Raw genomic sequence first — 27,385 nt, forward strand, 5'->3', positions numbered from 1 at the left:
AGTGAGAGGGCACATAAAACAAAAGATTTCCTTTCTCCACTCCCTTTTCCTCTGGTTCTTTTGCCAAAGCTTGTTTCAAACATTGTTTGAACATAATACATTTGGTTACTTTTATTCTTCCAGGGATTGTGTTGGGTGGTGCCTAGAGCTAACTGCCTTTGGAGTTACAGAAAAAGAGAAGTAGTAACCCTTAAAGAAAGAAAAAGAACAAAGTTACCCAACCCGCGGAGGTTGTGACAACAAAAAAAAAGTAAAAGGCACTTTACTTAAAGGCACAGCTCATTTCACTGTCCCGGCTCCGTGCTTGGTAGCTGAGAGATGGCTTGCATCCCCTCTGGTTTCTAAAGATCGCGAGGAGCACCGCTATAAACACGACTGTAAATTGGGAGCGTTATTTTAGGATTGATTCTGCTCCACGAAAGCTGCGGTTGCTAAAAGCAAAGCTTCCACAGCAGCACGCACCTCGCTTGCCCTCCACGTCCGCCTTCTCGGAGCATCCAGCGCCAGCCCGGAGCTCAAAACCTGGAGGGAATCCTGGACCCGCAACCTGACTCCGCTGGCCGCCGATTGGCCCACGCCCCGAACCCCGCCCCCAAGGCCGGGGCGGCCGTTTCGCCGGGACCCGCCCCCAAGCCCTGGGAATCGCCGCCTGGGAGGCCGGCTGCGCCTGCCACTCAGCTCGAGTGGCAGAGGCTCTCGGCTCGGAGCCCCGCCCCCCTCCCCCCTAATTGATATTATTGGAGTGTGGAGCAAGCGGCCGGTCTGCAGTCGGAGACTTGCAGGCAGCAAACACTGTGCGGACCAAAGGAGGGAAAAATTTTTTTTAAAAGCTAAACGTGGAGCAGCCGGCCGTAGATCGAGAAAGGGAATCGATGCGTGGAGCGCAATAATTTTTGTTTTTTAAAAAAGCCCCACATACTCCGGAGCAAACAGCATTTAAAAAGCTGCGACTCAACTGAAACCTAAGATAAAACCTGCTCATGCACCATGGTTTTTCAAACTCGGCACCCTTCATGGATTATTTTATGCTACATCTGGCTGCTCCGCTTTGCACACACCGTGGAAGCGCAGGCTGCAAAGGAAGGTAAGGTGATGGGAAAGCAAAGTTTGTTCTGACATTTATTTAGCTGTCTACCTGCAAGAGCCGGCTGGTCCGCGGGGTTGCCGGCCGCGCCTCCGGAGCCTGGCGAACCTCCCCCGCCGGCTCCCCGCCCCCTCAACGTTCGGGCCGCTCCTGGCGGGCGGTGGCAAGCGGGCTGCTCCGAGAAGCTTGCAGCCCCGCTCCCGGGGCCGTTCGCCCGACGGGAGCGGGATTTCTGGCGCAGACTGTACAGAGGGCGTGAGCAGCAACGGAGGGCAGGGGGCGGGGGTGTGGGAACGGCCGGCAAGCTCATTCTCCGGGACCCTGGGCGGGTCAGATCTCTTCCTCTAGCCCTCTCCTCTTCCTCCTCTCGCCGTTCGTCTCCCTGGGGGTAAGCTGCGGCCGGAGTTGGTCGGAGACTGGGGAGTGCAGCCTCTAGTATCCTGACCAGCCCGCCGGCGAGCGGCTGGAGTCCGGAGCCTTTCTAGAGGCGCCGTGACTTGGGTGAGCTCCGAACGCTCGGGTTACTAATGAAGTGCTCACTGCGTCCGAGGAGCCGGCGCGGGCCTGCGGCTGGCCCTCGGCCGCCTGCACGGAACAATAACGCCGCGGAGGTGAAGCAGCGGGCGGCGCGCGCTCCGCGCCCCGCGGTCGGGAGACATCTCCATTCAGCGCGCGCCGCGCGGGTCCCGGCGGCCGCAGGGACAGCGGCAGCCCAGAGGGCTTGGCCGGGCCGGGGAGGCAGGGGACGGGCTGGGTCAATGCAACTGATTACGATACCTCCCGGGCGACCAGAGGCCCCCAAACCTCTGCCCCACAGTCCGGCAGTTAAGGAGTGCTAGTGGTCTAACCTTGAAAAAGACCTGGACCCCGAGGGCTAGCTCTGGTTGACTAGAGCCAGGATTCATTTGGGCAGTCAGATACGCCTGTATATGGCTATTCCCCCCACCCCCTTCTCCTTTGAACCATTAACAGAAAGTAAAATACCTTTCGGTGCCTGTAGTTGGAGCTGGGGAAAAATAAATCCTGTCAATGGAAAGGTCTTGCTTCTGAGCAGTGTCACCATCTACCCGCCCTCCTCCGTATCTTGCAGGCTGTAAGTCTAAGGTTGATTTCCTGATATTTAAAAGCAGACTACTAATAATTACTTGTTCCTAAAGTGTGGAGGATGGAGAAATCTGTTATCAGATTTAGGTCACGGTGGTCGGGAGTGGATACCTACCGGTACTCGCTCCATCTATCCCTGAAAACTTAGTTATTTAGTGCTGCTTTTTAAAATTCTCTTCGTGGACCCTTCTTCGGTCACTCAAAACACCCTCTCCCACAGCCAAACGCCATAGTCTGCTCCTTGATCCAGCCTGACCTTCTGACCCCAGTTTCCGCATCTGCAACCTGTGTTGATGCTGAACCCATTCAGAGAAAACCTTAACTTCCAGCTGTTGGTTTCGCGTTTGCAGATGAACCCACATCTGCTAGAAACACACAGCCATACACACCAAAGTCCACACTAATACTCGCGTGACATTAGCGATTAGGGACATTGAATCCTGGAAACTTGTATTGATGCCCCCGGAAGAGCGGGACCCGAGGAAAAGTTTGCACCGCCGGGGCGAAACCCCGCGCGCGAGCTCGCACAGACCCGGGCTGGAGTTTGAGCTATAAATAACTGCATCACTAGGGGGAGAGGTTCCTGCAGTCAGAATGGCTTGCTCGCCCGCGTTCCTCTTCTGGGTGCGAAATACGTGGAGAGGATTCTGATTCTAGGAGGCCGAATTCTTTACATGCAGAAGTGAGCTGTTTAAAAGGTGGGCGGGGGTGAGGAATGCGCTCCGCTTCTCGGTGGCAACGCACCCGGCGCGCCACGGTGGCCCAGGGCTGCCGTTCTGGGAACGAGCAAGCCCCGAGACGGCGCCGCGGCACCCAGGGGCAAGCGCCGGGAAGCGCCTGGAACAGGTGCCTGGCTCTCCGGAGCGGATGGGGGGTAGTTACAGGAAGAAGGGGCACCCCCCCTTTCTCCCCTTTTCCCGCACACGTTCTATCGGGGAGGTCAGTTCGGCTACTGGTAGCGCGCGTGTAAGTCAGTCTGACGTTTGGAGGCGAAGTGCAGCCGCCGTTTTTCCTTTCGTGAATACCGTCGCCGCGCTCCCTCTGAGGAGACGCTTCCCGATAGCCCCTCTCCTCCTCCCGTTTCCTTCTGGAGCTAGGGCGCCACCGGCTCCCTGGAGTGCCCAAGTCTGGCGGAGGCGTAATGGATGTTTCGGCCTGCGGGCGCGCCAGTCTGGCATCCCCCTCCCCGCCCCGCCCCGCCCCACCGGCGGCCCCGCCCCGGCTCCAGCCGCTGCCCGCCCGGCTCCGGGCTGGCTCCGCCGGGGGCTACCCGCATCTTGCTCCTCACCCTCTCCCCCACCCCCTGCATGCCCCACCCCGGCCCGCGAGGCAGAGCACAGAGTCCCCGAACCCCGGCCCGCGTGCCCTGGGTCCTGGTTGGCCGTCGGGCTACGCCTCTGCGGGCGCGAAGGGCGGCTGGCGCTCGGTGCTCTGAGCGGGAAGGCAAAAGCGCGCACTTGCAGGCTGGCACAGAGAGCGGACGGCGGAAGGGAGACACGGTGAATCGTTCGAGCTGGTTAAACGCTCAGGGGCCGGTTTCCCTTTTGTTTTATTTGTTCATTTGTTCTCTCTTAACTTGTTTGCCATCATCACCGCCCCGCCGGGGTCCCTGGTTCCCACCCCAGGCTGTGCTGAGGGGTAACGGAAAAGGAGTAAACAATCATCACAGTGTTTTAATTCACCCTCAAAAACGACCCAAGAAAGTTTCCTGGGTTTAAAATTCACTTGTCTCTTGTCACTGCGGAAGACCGAAAAAAAATAATAATAAGTAATCTCAAAAGGAAAGTACCTGGAATCCATGTTGTTTGTCCACGTTGAGGACAAAAAGAAAATAAACTTTAAAAGTTACTTAATGTAAGTTCAATAATCTAAACATTTATGGCTGTTCCTAGTTCGAAGTACAACTTGGTATTTTAAAAGTGTGGCTTTGAAATTATAATTATTATTTGAAAGGGAATCAAGTGTTTGTAACCAAGGGTTGTGCTGTCATGGTCTCCCTGAGAGTCTTAAGTATAAAACATTTTGGGGAAAATGTGTTTCTATATCCATTTTCAGTTATAGGGAATAACCTTGACTAGCTTGAAGGAGTTGAACACATAATCAACTGTTTCTTTTCTTAGCGTAACAAATTTTCGTTACCTTTAAAAACACATTTTTTTCCCTCTGTTGGTCACTGAAAAGTTTATTTAAGCATGTATTTAATTTAAGTTCAAATTTTAACATTTTGCTGAGGATGATGGTAAGCGTATTTACATACTTGAAAATGTATTCACCATTATTTCTGGACAAATTGATACATTTGCTAAAATGCTATAGAATCATAGAAATATTTTTAAAGAATACAAACTCATGTAACTCTACAACCGGTTTGAGCAAAGAGTGAATGCTTTAGGAGGGGAATCGTCCTAAAAAGCAATAAAATATGTTAAATTGGAAGTATGGTATATATTAATGTATGATATTTGCATGCATTATCTTATATTAATACCATCAGGAGCATTAATTACATTTATATAAATATTAAGTTAAGTGTATTATGCTTTATGGTAGCATAAAAGCAGAATACAACTGTTTTTTAAAAGTCAAGTCAAAGTGTAAATATTCCATTTTGAGAATTACGTACTGCTTTGAAATATTAAGAAATTAAAAAAATAGAAATATTGAAAACAAATGTTTGACTAACCCAATAATATATCTTGTAAATGATAGGAAATTTATTTTTCTCATGATAACATTGCTTAATATAGTTAATTGTATTCATTTTGGCTTAAGAGAAGACACTGTGTGTGGAAAGTTTAAAAAAAAAAAAGCTCCAATTCTCAAAAGGCACTAGGAAGTACTTTTGGAAGAATAGTACAAATTAATGACTGGCTGAGGAGTAATAGGGAAGTATGCTTTATTATGTTAATGTTATTATATTTGACAAAGTTTAGAGCAGTCAGTGGTTTACAAAATTCTTTACAATATATTATTACTATAGAATCAGTATACTTCACATATCAATTTTTTACCCTTGCTTTCATGCTACTTTTGAGTTTTTTAGTTAATTTTAATATTTTAATTAAAAACTATAATGCTAGTGTTTTAATATCTTTTTTCCCCTAAGAAAGTGGAATATATTTGTAAGAGGTAGGTATACATTTTGTCATTCATTAATGTAAATAACTTTTTATTTTAAATCATAAAATGGTAATTATTTAAAAAATTAGATCGACTTTAATAACTTTTACAAACATGTTTTCATTTTTCATCTGACATTTAGAAATGCAACTTCCTTTTTCAGTACTACTGCTGGATTCTAAAGCACAACAAACAGAGCTGGAATGGATTTCCTCTCCACCCAATGGGGTAAGGGCTTCTCCTCATAAAATATCAACCTTTATTTTTTTTAAGTAAGAAATAAAACCTTTTCCTCCTCCCCCAGTGGAATTATTCACATTCTTCATATTTAAACTGTTTTGATCTCCAATATCTTGTTCAATATTTTGTTGTGCTTATAATGAGGCATTGAGTTCTTTGAGTAGACAAGGTATATTTAGAACATTGGAAAATGGATAAAAAGAAGTTCTTACTGTGAGTGGGACCATACCTCAGGTTCCAGGCTATAACTGTTAACTAATTACAGAGAACATGCTTTTCACGAACTCACTTAAACCTCTTTAGTTGCTTTATACTTCCTTAGTATCATCACCAAGTAGGTTGTATGTAGTTCTTTAAAACAGTAGTTCTTTAAAACTGTTTTCCTCTTTTGAAAAATGTTTTAGCATCATTCAAAATATACGTGAAAGATAACTAAAAATGTAATATGCTCAATATTTTAACATAAAATTTGCTCTAAAATATGATTTGGATTTTCTGAAATTTATATGTTGTGCTATCTGTTGTTATTAATCAGAAGTGATGGCACAGTACGCACATATCAGAGTAAAAATCTGTTATCATAAATGAGTGAAAGCTGTCCAATAAAATTCTATGAAAATATAAGTAGATTCTAAAAAAATTCTGACTGTTATGTTTCATATATCTGATATATTACTTACTTAAGATATATTACTAATATATATAAGATATATTACTTATATTACTAATATATATAAGATATATTACTTAAGTTTAGTTCAGTGTCTATGTCTTCAGGTCTTATTTTAATTGTGAGACAGGACACATACTTCATCCTTGACTAAGGAAGGGGGCTCCAAGAAAGGTAAATGTACCCCATTGTTACTTAAGTTAATCTTTGGTACAATAAAAAGTCTGGAGTCAAAGAGCATGAAGTATAAGTGAGGATATAAAAAGTGTAAGAAACTTTGCAAAGACAAGAATGAAAGTCTGAAAGGGATTTTTGAGTATAAGAACATCATAAAATCAATACGTCATAAGCTAGAAGTTAAAGAATGCAAAATGTGAACAATGCAAATCTGTTTAAAGTATTTAGGTTTTTTATTAAATTAATATTTGAGAAACGCTTAAGATCATATTGCAGCTATCTGTATTGGTCATACAAAGCTATAAAAAATGACAAATATTTACAGATTAAATATAAAAAGTATGCTAAGTTTGAAGTATGAATGTCATACTTTTCTTGAAAGTGGAGTAGTTTCCATGAGTAAAATAATATACACTATAGGAAGACATTCGCAATAAAAAATGAAGCACCTTTCTTGCCAATGACAGATGTGGCCCATTTTGCACCATCCATCAATTAAAACAAATAGAGATACAGCATGGTTTTTAATCTCTAACGGGAAGTAAACTGATATATTATTGTAATATTTCATCCATGTAATCCATAAAATGATAAATTATGACTGTCTATGTTATCTTGGACTGAAATGGACATTTTATCAGTCCAAAGTATCTTGAGTTAACCGTTAACCCTACATATCTTTAGGAATCAACAGATAATATTAGAAAATGACGACTGACAATATATTCCATATATGAAATGGATTGGCTTACATGTGGTTAAATATCTAACTGGAAATAAAATGTTATTAAGATATAAGTGTCTAGAAATAACTTTATAAGCATACTATAAAAGCATGCTAGACGAATTAAGACTTCTTTCCCAATGGTGTTGTTTGTAGAAATCACTGCGGTCTCTTAGAAAGTGAGATAATAAAACAAAAGTTACATTAAATGCATTTATTTCGTTTCACTCTTTGTTATTTATGCAACAGTTATCTTGAAATTTTCCCCGCAGGAGTAAATTTTTAATTAAACATTAAAATTAACTGAGTTTCATTGGTAGTAAAGTTGATTTTTCATACATTGAACAAAATAATATAATTGTTCTTGGAACTAGAAAAAGGAATTCTTGAGATATATTCCTTTCTCATAATTAGCCTTCGTTTCTTGTAACTAGGGAATTGTTCAAAAGAGCTCATTTATCCATGGAGCTTTTCATTTTTTGGTAGATGCTACTACTAGTTTTACTTATTTTAATAATTTCAACCTAATTAAGAGACTAAAATCTGCTTGTCCAAATGGATGAATTTGGTTATATTTGGCTAAGGGCCATTCAAGCAAATTATAAGCAGCTAACTGAAACAGGAAACTATGTACTCCATCAACTAGTCACAAACTCCAGTTGTGTTGAGTAAAAGCTGAACATGATAATTGGTTGTTTGCTGCATTTGAGGACCTTTGATGATATGTATAATAAAATTGTAGCAAATATATAATATGTCATCATAAGAAATTTCTGAATTACAGTATACTACTAATTTGTCTGTCTTGTTAGTTTTCTAAGAACTGCTTTTAAAGTTAGAAATTAATATTTCACAGAGCATTTAAGTAAATTGATTTTTCTGATCGAGTTTTACAAATAAAACTCATTACCACATGCTTATTAGTTTATTTTCCCATCTGCTTTTCTTGAAACGATAGTTTAAATATTTCATGCTATGTGACTTTGGATTAGAATACTAATATAATTTTATATTTGGCATTTCCTGTTTGGGAAATGAATATAAGTAGGTGACAATTTCACTATTAAGGTATCATAAATACAAACTTGGAAATTTTGTCATAATGGTAAGAAAGGACATAAACAACTGTTCTCTTAGGCTTTTAGGTGAAATGAATTTATTAACTAATGAGCAATATAGATAGATTATACAGGACTTAATCTTTAAATTGTTGCAAATTTGGCTAAGCTTATTGTTTTCCTTTTTTGTGAAAATATATGAGTTTGCTGTAGTGTACATTATATCAGCATATGAATGGACATTTTTAACCATCTGATATTTTTCCTGTCAGAAAGCTTATTACTGAAATATGATCCAGCATGCTGATTTGCCATGTACATTTGATTGTCTGTTGAAAGCAACTTATTTATAAAGATGTATCACACTTTTATAACTACTTATTTATAGTTATATGGCATTATGGATAGTATTGTATATAACACTGCAATAAATAAACAGCTCTGTAAAATGTTCCTCCCTTATATCTCATTTTGCAAAGATCGTAAAAGATTTCTCATTATGAATATCAACATGTTGTGGAATGCTTTTACATTTCAGAGTACTCTTGGCATTTTCTTCCCTGTGTTTTTAGGTACTCTCTAAGTTTAACATCAACACTTAAAATGTCAACGGAGTTATCAAGAATTCTGCCATGTATCTGTATGTATATGCATTAAATGGTAATTTAAGTAATTTTGTTATGTGCTTTAGTCTATAAAAATCCCAAGCTCAGTGGAGACATTGGCATAAGCAAACATTTAAAAAGCAACATTAATACACTTGCAAACAGATACTAAGCAAAATGAAAGATTTATTGTATGCATAAACAATACAAGCAACAAAAATGATGTTCTGACACCGGGATGAAGCTGAACTGAGACTCTGTTCTAAAGGTTGCAGTGTTCGTCAGGGTAGGAATTCACCTAGCTCTTTGAAAAATATGCATTTGTGCTACACTAAAGATTCCTCATGCACTTGCAAAAGCCAAATGTTATTTTTTGCTGAATGACTGATGACCTTTTCTAAATTTTACAGTGGGAAGAAATTAGTGGTTTGGATGAGAACTATACTCCGATCCGAACATACCAGGTGTGCCAGGTCATGGAGCCCAACCAAAACAACTGGCTGCGGACTAACTGGATTTCGAAAGGCAATGCACAAAGGATTTTTGTAGAATTGAAATTCACCCTGAGGGATTGTAACAGTCTTCCTGGAGTCCTGGGAACTTGCAAGGAAACCTTTAATTTGTACTATTATGAAACAGACTACGACACTGGCAGGAATATAAGAGAAAACCTCTATGTAAAAATAGACACCATTGCTGCAGATGAAAGTTTTACCCAAGGTGACCTTGGTGAAAGAAAGATGAAGCTTAACACTGAGGTGAGAGAGATTGGACCTTTGTCCAAAAAGGGATTCTATCTTGCCTTTCAGGATGTAGGGGCTTGCATAGCTTTGGTTTCGGTCAAAGTGTACTACAAGAAGTGCTGGTCCATTATTGAGAACTTAGCTGTCTTTCCAGATACAGTGACTGGTTCAGAATTTTCCTCTTTAGTCGAGGTCCGAGGGACATGTGTCAGCAGTGCAGAGGAAGAGGCGGAAAACTCCCCCAGGATGCACTGCAGTGCAGAAGGAGAATGGTTAGTGCCCATTGGAAAATGTATCTGCAAAGCAGGCTACCAGCAAAAAGGGGACACTTGTGAACGTAAGTAAAGTGTGCTATTAAAATTTCACTTTGCACTTTCTTCTATATCAGAGATTTTAAGTAATAATGACTATTAAGTAATAATGACTATTTGAACAAGTGAGTCTGCTGTGTACCAGCAGCCCAATTGAGTAGATCTTAAGTAAAGTCACTATTGAACTTATCAATGATTCCCCATAGTGATATCTGCACTAAGGATTCAGTAAATATTGCAATAAATATCGGCGATAATAATATTTGTTACTAAAATTTAATTGGCCCTATGCTTGACATAGAAGACAACAGTTGCACATTGGGCTACGAGCTTTAAGAGAGGAGATTGGGCAGAGTGAGGTGAGATTAATCAGGATTTAATGATGTGTGATTCCTCCTGTCTTGAAACCCATATCGTCTGGCCTTGTAGATAACAGGAAAAGGATGTTAAGGGGTCTGCTAACAAGAGTTCTACTAATAGGCAAGACACATGCAAATAGATTTACAAACTTATAGAATTATTTTTTATAAGTACTAAAATTTTGATTAAAAAATCATCAAATTTCCCTTGCTAACTTTCTGAGGTTGCTTCTGCCAAAGCCATATTTCTTTCCTGGACTAAATAATTAAAGGAGTATTTCTCTGATAAGTCATATTATAGGTAGACCACATTTTTGTGGAAGTGGGCCAAAGTAAGTTTTAGTTATCGGAATACATCAGCTGGATGTTTTCTGTTTGTTTTGAAACAATAATAACATATGAATTAGTGAACCTTTTCCTTTGTATAGTAAAACTGAATTTTCTCTTACATAGCTTTATGTGGTCATAATAATTGGCCAGTATTTTTCTATTTAAAAGTATGTCACAGGGACCTTCAAAATTAATAGATATTTTTCTGTTTGTGGATATCCTGAAAATATAATAAGGTTATATTACTTATAATATAATATAATAAGGTTATATTACTTATTTCTCTTATAACTTAGAAAACATAATACGTTCCCCAAAATAACTTTCATGTATTCTTTGTACCCCTAAGCCAGCTGCATAATTTTAATATTTGTACATCCTAGTTAATTTAGAGGGAATTGTAGCTAACAATGATAACTAAATGTTTTTGCTAATTTACTATGTGCAGATACTCTTCTGAGTGCTTTACACATACGAGTTCATTTAATAGATAGATAACATTATCATCTCTGTTTTACAGAAAAAAAAATGGGGCTGTCAAGGGTAAGTTGCTGATTGCAGCTACTTTAGTCAGTAGTATTTGTCCTAGCTTAGATTCAAGCTCAGGGTGTTCTGATTCCAGAGCCGGGACTTTTGCAACAGTATTGCCCTGGTTTCCATCAGAAAGCAAGGAGAATCCTGGCAAATATTATTCTGTTTCATTGCTGAACTTAAATGCCTTGGTCCTAGTAGTTTGTTATGTAAATCACATTACTTCCCCATAAAAGTCTCATTCTAGTAGAACATTTCAAGAAATAATTTAACAAATATTTAGATCTGTGTTGTCTAATAAGGTAGCCAGTGGCCACATGTGGCTCTGAGGTTCTAAAAAAGTGGCGATTCTAAATTGATATGTGCTGCACGTATGAATTACATACTGAATTTCAAAGGCTTAGTACAAAAAAAATGTGACAAACATCATTAGTAATTTTCTATGTTACTTAGATATTGAAAGAATCATACATTAGATATATTTGGTTAAATAAAATATTAAAATTATTTCAACTGTTTCTTTTTACTCTTTTTTGATGTGGCTACTAGAAATTTAAGAATTACATATGTGGCTCACATTATATTTCTACTGCACACATTATTTAGGTAGAGTAACTGAGCAAGTATATTTTTTCTGTCCTGGTTGAAGAGTTAAAATACTTCATGTGGATGGTTGCTAGCATATAAAATGCCTATGACCCAGCACTCAATTATCATTCCTGCCATAGCTGACATTGTAAAGTGAACTCTGAGCTAAACAAATAGAGATGCTATAGGTTCTGGTCCCATTGACCAGTTTAGCAGCCTCCTTTGACACTCCCTGTAGGAATCAGACCTGTCTACCCACTGTCCTCTTCTCCTTTCCTTCACTAGTAGCATTTCTTAACAAGTAGAACATCCTGCAGGTTCCACATGTGTGGAAATCAAAAACTGATGGAGATTTATCACTACTAATAGGCAGAATGCTATTCCACTTGGTAAGTATAGAAATATTCTTAATGAACTAATTAAGTCAATGAAAAGGAATGTTTTTATTGACTGGAAATGTTTTTATTGACAAGTACTTGAAAATGACAGTGGATTCAACAGTAACTATTATAAGAACATTTTAACAACACACTATTACACTTCAGCTGTGAAAGCAGCCGGTTTCAGCAGTATGGAGATTTTGATTGTGAAAGTGGAATTTTAGATGTTTGCACAATTAAAAACGGGACACATAAAATTGCATATAAAAGGCCTTATCCACAAGGCCTTTAGACAATTACATTTGTCTAAAAAGAAACTAGGAAATAATATTAAAAGTCCTGTTCTTTTAAGGTTTAAAAAAGTTTAAAGCAAGTTATAGTCTCTTTTCTTTCATTTTGTGGATTTAACTCCATTGATTTCTACATTTACTTGTTAAGAAAAACAAACAGGAACTGTTTGAGTTCTACACTTCCTAAGTATAGAATTTAGTAAGAAAAGCAGTCTTTAACTGCAGTAAAGAGATATATTTACCATGACGACTCCAATTTCTTCCAAATGAACAAAATCATCTCATTAAATGTGGTACTATTAAGATTATTCACATTCATTTATTTTGGTTTCGAGAATTGGAACCACATTTGAGTACCAAAATTATTGTCGCCTGCAAACTGCACCAAGGTGCTTAAAAATGAAGTAAAATTAGTTCACTGTCATCTACTTTAATCTGCATTGGAATAGGTAGAATTAGGTATTAACAGTGAGAGTTCATTAAAAATATGTGATTAAAGGACTCAAGATGCCTCCTTATGGTTCAGCCGAAAAAGGATGTGTGCACTAATTCAGGTAAATTGTCTATCGTGTAACGTTCTTAATTTTTAACCTTAGTGATGTTGACAAAGGAATTAAATACCTTATGCTTAACTGTGGCACTATGTTCATTTGCAAAAACACTTCCCTCCTGGGCATAATTCCAACGCATTGCTGTGAGAGTACTTGCCTCTGGAATGAGTTCAGGCCTGCCTTTATAAGTATTTCTCCTGTTTCCTTTCAGTGATCCTGTTAAGAGTTTGAAAATAAACTCCAGTCCCATATAGAGGAAAACTAAAGTGTTTGGGAGAGGATGTTAGTGAGCTCCTAGCCAAATGATGGTGGTTAGCCACTTAATGGCAAGTTTATCTGGGCACTTTCTAGAATGGCAGCCCATTGTGATATGTTAAAGTATAGTTTGAAATATGAACAACTGTGAAAACTGAACACAGTTTTGACCAGTTGATGGAAAAGCTTTTACTTCTTTGTGATTTTGGAAAAAATAACTCAATTTTGAAAACCACGTTTGTCAAATCTAATATATAGAGAACTTCTGTCTAATTTTTTAATATAGTGATTTTAAGAAAACATCTCTTGGGCTTCCCTGGTGGCACAATGGTTGAGAGTCCGCCTGCCAATGCAGGGGACACGGGTTCGTGCCCCGGTCCGGGAAGATCCCACATGCTGCGGAGCAACTAAGCCCGTGAGCCATGGCCGCTGGGCCTGCGCATCCGGAGCCTGTACTCCGCAACGGGAGAGGCCGCAACAGTGAGAAGCCCGCGTACCGCAAAAAAAAAAAAAAAAAAGAAAACATCTCTTTACAGTCATTTAAAAATATAATTACAGATAGCATGCTTCGATTGTCAAACAGTCCTTCTGAAAATATTTAGCATATCAGTTACATCACAACTTCTATGCACAGTAACCAATATATTTAGATAAAAAGTGTAGTCATTTTAAAAAAATGAGAGCAGATTTTAGTTTACATATATAAATATTTTTAGACTAATAAATCGTATTCTGAAATATAATTTGAAATTTTTGGAACATTTGTACAATTTTATTCCATTTTAAAAGTAGAATAGTATTTCTCAAAAGTGGAACTCGGTATTATAACTTGGATTTGTATAAGTGGTTCGTAGTTTACACTGCAAAATTATGTTCATTTTTTCTCATTTAATCCTTACCACACCGCTATGAGGTAGAAAGTATTATTTTTTCTTTCTTTCAGTTTAGGAAGGAACTGAAGCTCAGGGATATTAATAAGTAACAAAATTGGATGAGAATCCAGGATCCTGTTTATCAGTTCAAGTCTTTTCCCCACTGCACCACACTGCTCCCTAAAATTTGTCCTGAACTTCAACCAGTGGATTTTAGTTACTGAAGAGCTGATGAAACCTTATTCTAAGTAGTGTGACCATAAGTCTAGTTTGCTGGGGATAATTGTTTTACTTATTACACTGTGTCTTTTTGCTTTCAAAAGTGTTCTGATTTGGATGATAGAATATATGGTCAACCTAATTGTAAAAAGTCCAAGGATGTAATGCAGTTTACATGCACATACATCAGAACATAGAGACGTGAGCTGCTTACATTATTTATATTGCTTAATTTTAATTTTCTGGGTTAAAGATTTAGTAATTTTTTTGATGATTTCATGTAAAGGGGGACTCAAATAATCATAGATTTCTAGTTTTTATTATAAGGAATTTCCCTAATAGTTTCTTCTTAATATTTTCTATTATCAAGTTAGCAGATATATCATTAATAGTGTAAAACTTAGACATATAACATGTTATATGTTACTTCAATAATTAAAACATTCAACTTAATAGCATTAATAATATTGAAATCTGTGTGTGTTGATTAGATTTTTGAAAACCATGTGTTTTTTTCACAGAAAAGAAGCATGTAATTTGTACCATTACTTTTCATGATAACAAATGAGTTTTTGTGATATATAGTATTTATAATCAAATATATACAGAAATGTAAGGTACACTATAGGGTTAATAGCTCAGATGCTGGAGTCACAGAGTTTTTAAATTCTGGCTCAACAACATACCAGGTGCATAAACTAGGACAATCTCTCTAAGTCTTAGTTTCCTTAAGTATAAAATGGGGCTAATAAAAATAGTACCTCCCTCATATAGAGTTCTTGTCAGAAGTGAATGAAATAATGCATGTAGAAACTCTAAGAATAGTATCTGGGACGTAGCAAATAATCAATGAATGCTTGCTATTATCTTAGTATTAATAATGCAACAAGGAGTTGGCTAAGTAAAGAAATTTCATGGCAGTGAGTGAATGAACATAGATCTTAAAGGCCACAGATAGTTAAATATCCTTTAAGTCAGTAATTTCATCCCTGGTAATTTACCAGGGAAGATATTTCAGTGAAAGAGAAGAACTTTCTATATAACCTTTTTTCCCTCCAGCAATGTATATAATTTGAAATATTGAAAATAACCTAAATATCCAAAGTTAAGTGCGTCATCTTGATTGAACTTAGTCCTTAAAGTATCAACAATGTGATATAGGAATTTTAAAACATCTTATTAATAATTTTGAATGAAAAATAAAGAATAAAATGTATACACTGATATTTAGAATTAAGCAAAGTATGCATAGGGAAAAGAATAGATGGGAACATAAATATCGTCACAATGAATGTGTCAGAATGGTGAAATAGTGGGTGATCTTCTTTCTCTGTGTTTTTAAACTTTCTTGAGCATTAACCTTTTTTAGCAATATAAGTATAAGTTTTATGTAACCTGGTAGCTCATGCAAAGACAACTTGAACCATATCTCCAAAATATGGGTTTTTAAATTAAGTTAGCGTCTGTATAAAATACAGGGCTCAGGCAATAGAACAGTAGTAAATGGCAGGTATAGTTTAAATGATTTAAAAGTGGGGAGAGTCAAGGCATTCAACAAAACAGGTCATAGATTTTGTTTGTTTTTAAATTATTAATACATGGCAAGAGCTGTTTTAAGTGTTTCACATGTGTTAATTCATTTAGTCTTACAGAGAGGTAAGCACTGTTATTACCCAGTTTAAAGGAGAAAAACATACCTAAGAGTATGTAAAACATAAAAGTGTTACATTTTATATATTAAATCATATTTACATAAATGATATGTATACACATTTTTATGTAAGAAAACTAAAGCACAGAAAGGGATGGCTTAAGTACCCACAATCACCAAGAGCATAGAGTGGCCGACTGCTGTTTAATCAAGGCAGTCTGGCTCCAGAATCCCTGCCCGTAACCAGTACAGTGGACCACATCTTTATAGATGAGCATATATCTATCACAAGGAATTTTTAAAAAATAAAGTTTCTTTCAGGATGTCTTCATGGTGATACAAATCTGAGCACTTTCTTTCATTTATAATAATTTCAAAATACTTATATCTCTGTCTTTCCCAACATTCTAAATATTTCATCTGCTTTGCCATTTTCTTTTCTCTTCCGGTTCTTTCATGGGGCGGTCAGAATGCACTTTGTAAAACACAACATAGACCCTGTTACTGTATTATTCAGAAAGCTTCAGGTTCCTGATGACCAATAAAAATTATCTGTTTCTTAGGGTGGCATTTAAATACCTCCTACTTGACCCTAGTATTCTTTTCTAACTTTGAGTTACGTAATTTATCATCCTTGAGAGCCCTGTTCCCTCTGCTTGGTACTGACTGGTCTCTTGTTCTACCTGAAGCACATCCATAGATGTTTTTATGATGCCCTATCACTTAACCTTTGGTCCCAAATAAACAGAAAAACAAATAAACCATCATGACAAATAAACCATCATAAACCATCACAATTACCTATTGTATTTTAATCTCTCACATCCCCAATTTCTTCAGTGACCTCTCTTCCAAATTCTGATGGTAGATACTGGCTGTACCGTTCTCCTAGTTTTTCCCTTGCCTTACCTTCTTCTACCAGCAATGCCACCTACCATATCTCAGGCTGTTGAAATTTTGCCTTTCCTTACATTTCAAATTAAATGGCACTTATACCTTGTTAAAAGATCTCTGTGGGTTCTTAAAAATACTTTGCCCTTTCTCTCTGGGGATCTTCGTATGCGATCTGATTTTTATCAATGTTTGTAATTTCTTTTTACAGCTTCTAAAGCTTCTTAACAACCAAAACTTACTTATAGTATTCTACCTACCTACCATGGTACCTAGCACAGTTCCTTGCACCACCCAAGTCTTCCAAATAAATGTTTATCAAATTTCTTAAAGACTTTGAGAAATTTGGTTATATACTACCCACTCCCAAGGCAAATATTTTCTTATTTCAAATTCATATCACTAGTTAATTCCTTGTTGTGTAAGTCCAGTCTCTGTGATTAGTCTTAAACTTTGTAAGAGAACCCTATATTGTATTTCATTTTGCTCATAGCATATAGCAAGTTGATATGCTAAGAATTAGCAAACATGAACAGGAGTCTGCTCCAGATATGAGGAATTTATTTCTATGAGAATAATGTAAATATTTATATTTATTCATTATCATATTCCCATTTTCTATTTGTCCATTGTCTTTATGTGTCTTTCCTTTTAACTACTCCATCTGCCTCTTTTAATGAACAGAAAGCCATTTCCCCCTTTACTAATGTAATATTTATGTCTTGAGAAAGAGAGTTGCAAGAGCCTGATACATTTTCTAAAATAAGGTATTATAGCTTATTTATCTTATATGGGAAAGTAGCTTTTGTTTTAAGAGTATATTGGTCTTCTTCCAAATTATATATTGTAAATATTATCTTGGTTTGCAAAAAAAAAAACGAAAAATAAGAGAAAGAAACAAAACTGAGAAATCAGTCCCTAAACTAACATTACACTCTACTCTATAAATTGGAAATTATGTAAATTCAGTATCACATTCAAATATATTTCTGCTATTTCAGTTATAACTACATTACATTGCAATTTTTATACTCTTCTTTAAATTATTCACTTCAGAAGCTTATAATACTTGTTTTTTTAAGACTTTGTGAATAGGTAATGTGCATAGATCTGGAACAAATGCCATCGCTGTGTGCTGCAGTCTCAAATACCTTTTTCCAGGAACAGCTACTGTTAATCAGTTTCTTCTGTCCTTTGCGAGATATTTGCTCATAATTCCTTAAAAAATATGGAGGGCTTCCCTGCTGGCGCAGTGATTGAGAGTCCGCCTGCCGATGCAGGGGACATGGGTTCGTGCCCCGGTCCGGGAAGATCCCACATGCCCCGGAGCGGCGGGGGCCCGTGAGCCATGGCCGCTGAGCCTGCGCATCCGGAGCCTGTGCTCCGCAGCGGGAGAGGCCACAACAGTGAGAGGCCCGCGTACCGCAAAAAAAAAAAAAAAAAAAAAAAGGAGAAGGATAATTGTGATAATAAGAATCATAGCAAAATTTCCTTCTAGAACATTGTAGACTTCACTTAAAAATATACTGCTTTTTACTCATCTTCAATCAACATTGTATCTACCCATAGTACATTGAACATGATAACTATTCAAAAAATAAAGGACAGAAAGAAGGAAGACCTGATGAAAGTTAGGAAAAATGAGGAAAGAAGGAAGGCAATATGAAATTAATATGTGCGATTTAACTTCCTATGATTTAGAAACTCAGTACATGACTTCAGAACATTTCTAATTATCCTAACTTTGGCAAGTATATGGTCACCCTTTTATATTTCTAGTGGAAGTTTAAATTGGCATCACTTTCTAGAAGATAATGTTAAAATATAAATCAGTGATACCTTAAAATGTTGCAATTCATTTGATTTTTGTTTTTATTGAGCTTCAAGCCATTTTCTCTAAGGTAATTATCACTAATCTACAAAAGCTTTTATTTATGATAATAGTATGTATAATGTAATTATTTTGTGCAAATAATGTTATTATTTTAATGGGAGAAATTTAACCCAGCTGTGTATTTGATATTTTTCTCTATGGGCATAAAAATCTGATGCAAGAATCAGAGAGGAAAATTTCTGACAATCTTTTTATTCTAATTTTCCTCACATTTAAGTTAATTCACGTTATCTCATCCTATGCAAATTATCACAAAAATTTACTTTTATGGAAGCATGTCTTCATTAGGTTATCCACATAGTATTAATCTGTGTTAATTCCTATAGTATTAATACATGGGAAGTAGAAGGGCACATACACACATAAAACAAAAATAACTCAACATTGAGTTTAGGTCAAATTAATGAGCTAAAGACATTCTTTTTTGTTTTCTACCTATAATATCAACTTCATTAAAAAGTTATAATCTGTGTATACACATCAAATATTAATCCCTAATAATAGCATTTCACAGGAACCCAGAATAATACATACATCAGTTGAAATAAATGTACATTATTTTTCTCGAATTTTGTGGTCTTATAAAGAAGTATGGAAGGTTTATTATTTAGTGTATTTTGTTTAGTCTGGGGTCAATGAATGACATAGAAAAGAGGGCAAAATACATTCTGGGGCATAGTAGTTTGAAAAAATTTTAACAGTTTAGGTATTGTGGATTTTGAATTTTTTAGTTTGGTTCTTTCATTTAAATTATTTACTGTTGATAATTATGTTATCTCTTGCTTCCAATATACTAGAAAATTAGGAGGCTTTGAAAGGACACATACTGTGGTTTATTTTTTGTTTCATGTGTCACCCAGTTAGCATCTAGTTTAGCCCCTCACCTGCGGTGGTATCAGCCTCAGACCTGCACTGAAGCTATTAACACTGAATACAGAAACCTAGATCCGGGGAAGGGAAGGGAGCACTGTGATGCTTTTATTAATAAAATATGATATTGATCACATATAATTATTAGCTAGATATCTTGTATTTGTCATTTAGTAAAGTTGATTAACAATCTGTTATGTTAATATTACCTATTGTACTTTTTAAGGAGATCATTCTTTCTAAAAGAGAGAGATCAAGGGTGGGAGCAGAAAGATGTAGAATATATCTAAGGAATCACTAGATATAATAAAAGTTTATTCTGAGAAAAATAAATTGATTATTAGTAAGTTCACTATCTAATCTATGTTTTCCAATGATACATATGTTCTGTGTTTATTTTAATAGTAGTTTATTATTTTAGCTAAACCAGCTCCCATATAGGCAATGACACTTAATGGCATTAACTTACCTATGACATTAATTAATGACATTAAGTTAAACTAGTAGATAGGATAAATAAGTAAACTTGATGATTTCAAAAAGTGTTTCTTTATATCTTCTATTTTTAAAAGTTGAAATAATTATACCACATAGTGTTCCTATGTTAGTTGACATTTTCCAGTAAAGTAGTTTTATCCTTGAAAAGAGATGTGAGATATGTATCTTACCCACTCAAATGTATAAATTCATTATAACATAAATGTTCTGTGGACATTCTTATACTCCTTGAGGGTATAATCTCTTCCTAGACAATTAGAATCATAACTTCTTGAAGGTTGAGTGTACCTTAAATTTTGTTGAAGATAAATTAGAAGGTCTTGGGGGGCTTGTAATAAATGGGACAACTAAGGACCTCATTTATAGTTCTAACAGTTTATTTATGACAGATTCCAAAGTAAAATCAGAACTTAACTGTTTCCTGTTTTCTTTCCACTTCAACATCACACACACACAATACATATACATATACACACATGTATGTATATACACATATGCACACATACAGATATAAGTACACACACAGACACACTGCCCACCTCTACTCCCACCAAAAAGAAAACATGCAAGTGAACACAATGGAACAAAAAATTAAGTTTATTGTTCTCCTTGATCCATTTTTAGATTGCTAAATTGCTGTGCACTAATCTCTTAATATATAAGTGCAGAATAGTTAAGGTTTTTTCCTCTGTGGAAATCTCAGGTGACAATTATAAAGAGGCTGAATACTCATACAGGATATTCTTGGATTATTGCATATTTTAAAAAGAAAAAACAAGACAAAATAAAGCTCAGTAATGTCTTTAAATTTTGCTTCACAAAGCAAACAATTTATAAACAGATTTTTGCTTCCTTATTTTCAAGTAGATTGTTTATATTTCCTCTACTATAAGGGAAGATAAATTTCACTTTTTTTTTTTACTTACTTTAAATTCTTGTAGTATTTTACCAAATCCTAAGAAGGTAAATTTTTGCAGTTATCGTGTTTTGGATATTGTGACTATTGTAGGTAAATGTGTTTTAAAATGAGAACAGCGAACACCTCTTACATTATCAGAAACCTAGGATTTGGGAGGGAGCAGAAACTCCGCTGTTTAACTTTGCAGTTTCAGTCTAGATCTCCCTCTGAGAAACCTACAGACTTCAGCTTTTCAATCTTTTCAAGGACAGAGGGACAGTCAAACTTCAGTAAAATCTGTTTCTCAGACTGACCTCTTAAATTAACCCATGCTAAGCTTAGACATTCAGCTGTGATCTGAAACTGGGAGAACGTGTGGCTCAGTATTTTAGTTTGCAAGAAAAACCTGATCGGAACTTTTAAAGAAATTGCTCTTTGGGCCATGCTTCTTGCTGTGTCTAATGTTTATTCTGCACAAACATTGTGTACTTGAGCACTGTGTTTTTCAAGGTTGAACATAATGGTTTGATCATTTTACCCCTTTGTAAATCTTTCCAATATGATGACATTGCTACTCACTTCAAATTCAGACAGCCGTCTCATTGATTTTCAAGATTATTCACCAGGCCATCACTGTACGTGTAGTCATCCTTCTTTCTAATATACTTCATTCATCCTTCAACATGGTAAAGTGGATGTTCTTTCCCATCCCAGCTCCCTTTGGTTTCTCCTTTTTTTTCCCCCCTGCATCATTTCCTATAGTGGTATAGACTTGGCAATAGCTTTTCATTTACCTTTCAGAAAATTCTACCATATTCCCAAGTTTAAAACTCTTTAGAACATACTTTCCCATCTAGTAAGTGGACTAAAATAGTGAAAGTACATTTTCCTTTCCTACTCTGTCTTTATTGATGAAATATAATATAGCTGGCAACGTTTTGCCCTTTTGCCTTTCTGACATGACAGTAATTCTATATAACTCAGTATTATGCATATTAATAGGCAGTTAATAAAAAGTTTGAACCTTATTAATAACACTTTACTTGTTTTCATTGCCAAGTTTTGGTCTAATGATGGTATATCTTTCTGTTTTGAACTATTATCCATCCTTTCACATTGCCGGTAGAATTCTTCTTTTTTTAATATATTTATTTATTTTATTTTATTTTTTGGCTGTGTCAGGTCTTAGTTGCAGCACACGGGATCTTCCTTGTGGCATGCAGGATCTTTCACTGTGGTGTGTGGGCTTCTCTCTAGTTGCGGCGCGTGGGCTCTGTAGTTGCGGCGTGAGGGCTTAGTTGCCCTGTGGCATGTGAGATCTTCCCAGACCAGGGATCAAACCCGTGTCCCCTGCATTGGAAGGTGGCTTCTTAACCACTGGACCACCAGGGAAGTCCCGCTGGTAGAATTCTTAATTAGGTGTAACAGGAAATCTAGTTTTTACCTCTTCTGTCATTGATGATGTTAATTATTTGCAAAAAATATAAAATTAAGCTTGTACTATTGACCAGAGAAGGAGTTTCATAATGGAAAGGTAAAGTGGTAAATTAAAAATTAAAACCACAAATCATAATATATGGCAAAACATTCACAATTTGTATCCTAACTTGTTGAGTTAAGAACATAAACCACACTTTGATCAATGTTGAAGGTTATAGCCCCTCTTGTAATATTTAGACTGTGAGTATCTAATTCTAGAATTACCACTGGCAGTACCAAAAAGGAACTCAGTCAAGATGTGTATATGAATGCCTAATCACTTAAAAGTTCTCAATCCATATTTTTTTCAAAAAGCTGTAACAGTTTCTGTTATGGTATGTTTAAATCTGAGAGAGAGAGATGGAGACTTAACAACAGAATGTGTAGTAATAATTTAAATAGTTTTTCCTGCCAGGAAGGCAGATTAAGGGTGAATAACAAAAGAGGAGCAAGGTTAGGATACTGACACAACTTCTTCTGATCTTTGGTTTTTTAAGGATTTTCTGTCCTATAATACTCTATTGTGGAGACAACAAACTACGTGTTAGGTCTGTAAAAGACAACATAAATATTCAGGAGCCTGTGAATACAGCTCATTTAAGCTCATATGATACAAGCTGAGACAGGGTTGATTTGTCGAAAAGCAAAACAGTAATGTATACCAGAGATCACATTTAGCACATCTTTTATTGCAGCCACTTTTTTTTTTTTTAACCAATTCCTAATATATGAGATGCAAAAACCAAGTCTGCTTTTGCATATAGGCTAATCTACACTGAAAACAGTATACATTTTATTCACATAAATCGAAAGGGCATGGTTATTTATTATTCATTAATGTCAACAGATAACCGACTATCACTTGCTGTCAGAGTGGAGTCTGATAGAATGCTGACATTGATTGATGGACATGGTCCTGAGAATCTGCATAGACAGACTGTTTAAGTCAGTTCAACATAAAACCCAGACTGGGCATGAGGAATCCTGTTAGTATTTTTATTTATTTTTTAAAAGACATTGCCTAGTATCCAGAGCTCATTTGATTTTTAAAATTAATTTTAGATCTTTAGCACCATCATTATAAAATAAGAGTAATAACTGATTTGAGTTTAAAAATAATTCAGGTTCCTGGTGCTTCTGGCTCACATCTTGGAGGAATAATTTTGATTTTGTTCAGTCTGTCTTATAGAAAGAGAAATCAATAAATAAAAATTGTTAGTTGCTTTGCATATGCATACCTGAAATTACTGGAATTTGGGGGAGGAGATACTATTTACTTAAGACAATAAAAGTTTAGAGTGATCGATGTACCATGTATATGATATTAAAAATAAAAGGGAATTGTGTTCTTGAATTTCCCCTTGAATACCTGTCAGCTTATACATTTTAAAAGCGATTCCTCACCCTAATAGGTATACTTCCTATAGTGATAGTTGTTAACAATATTTAGAACAAAATGTTTGGCTGCAGAGATTTTAATTGATGGTTATTTTTAAGTATATTTTCTCAACTTGAGTGAAAGCACTAACACTAAAAAATAATATGCAGAATTAATAGTTTTTATTTCAAAGTATGGGAAAATGATCATATTATATTTTGTCTGCAATTTCACAGAAGGGTTGACTTGAGTTTGAATTGGTACATCCTTATCTTCATTGTTGTGAAATTTTCTTTTATTCTAAGTTTTCTCTTTTAGTACTGAGATTGGTATAGTTTATATATACATATATTTATTAGCTAACTGTACAATTCCAGATATGCAAATATGTTAAATTATATTTTGTATGGAATAATGTTGACAGTTATGTATAATAATATTTTAGAGCCTCTGAGTCATAAATCCATACATACTCAAAACAATTATTTTTCATAAAATGTGTTGCATGTAAATCTGCTTGTAAGAACTTTTCATCATTTATCATATATGTTTTGAACATTTGAATTTGAGGTAAGGTAATTTCTTTCAAATTATTCAAATATCAATAACAAATCTCCAACTTATTAAAATAGCTCACAGGCAGGATCTCAAAGAAACATGTAATTTATTACATCGTATAGCATCTTTGTTAGGTATCAAATATTTTAATGTGTTTTTTAGTCAGGGAAGGACATATTTCACAGTGTCAACCACTGGTAGAAGGCAAAATAGAGTTCTGAAAATTATGTAGAATATTTTCAGGTACATTTGTTCTAAAATATGGTTGTCAATAACTGCTTATATAAAATGACTGGGAAGCCCTTTTTTCCTACCCACTGAATAGTTCTGTGTAACATATATTACATACTAGTTAGTCATCAAAATGACAGAAGATTTTGATTTTCCATTTAGAAGTATACTATGAGATTATCTAAGGGTTAATTTCTTCAGACAAATGCCATATCACTTACATTAAAATGACTTTGGGAAACAGAGATAAATTGTTCAGCACTTTCTGTGCTGACATGAAGTTTGCCTGTCTGACTGCATCCTTTCCAATAGACAGCAGAGATGCAATTACAAAAAAAGACATCTGTGCCAAGGTTTAGCTAGCCAAAAAGGGCAAGCTCTTGTGCTTAAAAGGTAGAGAATCTAATCAATGAGAATGTCTGGACCTGTTATCACCAATAAAACTGAAGGCTACTGGGAAGCTCAGAGAGGGCCTTTTGTTGTAGAGCTAGAAAGAGACCCAAACTATGACACTTTAGGGGAGCAAGGTCAGCAAGGAAGATCATCCATCTTCTTCAGTGGCAGCTTTCTGTCAGATTCTAACCCTGTTCAGTGCAGGAACTAAGCCTCTACTGTTGACATCAACCAATTCTCAGCCAAGTGTAAATGAAGCTAATATTCACTGACCCTATGCATAGCAAATGAAGCCCTGTGTGTCACTTAAGAAATAATGTTATCTGACACTTCAAAAAGTGAATGATGGACAGAGTGTGTGTGTGTGTGTGTGTGTGTGTGTGTGTGTGTGCTTGTTGGTCAAGTAAACAAATGTATATCCCATAACCACTCCGTATTTTTAGTTGATTTTCACAGTAGCCACAGATTTGCCATTTTGACACTGATTTACCTTTGTATTATTTTCACTTACATGTCATGAAATTTTACATGCAGATATTCACTGTGCTGCAGAACAAACTCTTATTTGGCTTACTTTAGTTTCTGATACAGTACCTAGTCACAGAAAGAGAAGACTCAGTTTTCACTAATAAAAGGTAAAATTTCAAAGAGAATTCTGAGTTACTCGTTCACATTCAAAACATGATGAAGTGGAATATATGTCTTCATGATTGTAAAAAATGGACTGGTCTCATTATAGTACAGCAAGACAAAATGGGTATACTTTGTTTATCATTTCTAAAGCATTGTCTAAAACCTCTTTTCTTTCGAGTTAGCAATATTTGTTACAACCTAATAGTCTTTCTTAGTCTATAAATCAAGACGTTCTTATATTATGCTTACTGAGGATTATATTTAAACTGCATTTTGTGCACTTCTCATTCTGAAAGATTTTTCATGGTACTTAAAAAAAATTCTCACAAAAGTGAGGGCTAAAATGTACCAGTGCTCATAAATATCCATTACATCAACAATATTATGTAGGCAGTGTGCTTTGTAAATAAAACAATACCACTAAAAAACTGAAAAAATAGCTGTGATAAATATAAAACAGTTTTAAAGAATGTGCGGAATTCAAAGATTTAAGGGAAAGATGAGTTAAAGCATGGTGTTGAATTTTCAGAGTTCCATGGAAGGTGATTTATCTGACATGGATTTCATGAGAATCACCAGGACAGATCTGCATCTAATTGACTTCAATCATGTTCGAACTGAAAATAAACAGTTGTAAAATATCTGGGATCTGTGTATTGATTTTTGTTCACCTCATCAGTCTTGTTTATTTGTACTTACTAAAGGAGTGAACATGTTTTTTGGTCTACCAAGCTTAAAAAGATAGCATCTGATCAGTAAGGTATTTTTTTCTTCTTTTTTGACAAGTAACTAAAATCAGATGACATCATACACAAAGTTTTCTCCTGGCAGTGTTCCTGAATCAAATCACGCAAAGACACTAAACATGTGTTTAGTCAATTCTTACTTCTTTTTCCCCATATTTATCTGAATCTAAGCACCCTTGTAAGTAAAATGAAAGACCAAAGAGAAAATACCCGTGTTGAGAGTAACTTCACTGAGTTAGGACAACTCTTTCTCTGCAATCAGTTGTTTATCTTCTGCAGGATTCAACAATGTTGTACATATAAAACACAAGTATTAGAGTTGTAGCTTGTTTATGAATGATATGTGATAGCTGCACATATAGATGGTAAATTTGGTCAGTGACAATTATTTTCAAAGCAGTGCTCTGACAAAGAGTAGCTTCGTAAGTTTTGTTGTTAGCTGTGTTGGGGAGTTGGGGGTGGGTTAGGGGTTAGAGTTAGGGTTAGGGAGTGGGCTAAACTGAGCTGATTTTCATATATTTTGAATTGCATGTGTTTGTACAAAGGGTCTTTAAGATAAATCCAGGGGCTGTAAATACATACACACTCCAGAAATGACAGGAGCCTCCTATTCTGGATATGTTTGTCGGAAGCAATCTATAAAAATTTGTGAAAAGCTCTCTGGAGTACAAATATAATTTTGCATAAACTTTCTACATTAGTTTGTTATAGATTTTCTTGATTTCTTCAGAAATGTCCTTCAAAGAATTTTCATAATAGAAGAAAGCAAGGGCGAACTTGTTAAAAGCCAGTACATTTTGCTTCACGGAATCACTGTTTAATGGATTTAGCCAGGTGTTCGAATCTACGTTGAAAAGGCCAATTGTACTTTATGATTTGTAGAAGTCAGATTGGATTAGTAACACTGAAGTTTAGAAACCAAAGTGTCATTTCGTGCTGCAAAGTAAGTCTCAGCCCCTTTGCCCTGAGAGTTTACAAAGTCCAATTCAGTTCCATCCTGCTAGCCCAGTAGAGGGTTTTTTATACGCGTATCAGTGTATTATGGTATCATAAA

The 27,385-nt window shown here is 36.3% G+C and overlaps 1 protein-coding gene across 5 annotated transcripts in view; it reads left to right on the forward strand.

The window, feature by feature from the left end:
• The first annotated feature begins 742 nt into the window (after positions 1-742).
• EPHA7 (EPH receptor A7) overlaps positions 743-27,385 on the forward strand; it is a 164,435-nt gene continuing 137,792 nt past the window's right edge. For all 5 annotated transcript variants that reach the window (XM_067702551.1, XM_067702552.1, XM_067702553.1 and 2 more), the window contains exons 1-3: positions 743-1,084; positions 5,472-5,536; positions 9,193-9,862. In XM_067702551.1, the coding sequence (XP_067558652.1) occupies positions 988-1,084; positions 5,472-5,536; positions 9,193-9,862 (832 nt within the window). In that variant the 5' untranslated portion in view covers positions 743-987. The remainder of the gene's footprint in view (positions 1,085-5,471; positions 5,537-9,192; positions 9,863-27,385) is intronic.

Source organism: Pseudorca crassidens, chromosome 13, assembly GCF_039906515.1.
Source record: "Pseudorca crassidens isolate mPseCra1 chromosome 13, mPseCra1.hap1, whole genome shotgun sequence".
Classification (NCBI taxonomy): Eukaryota; Metazoa; Chordata; class Mammalia; order Artiodactyla; family Delphinidae; genus Pseudorca; species Pseudorca crassidens.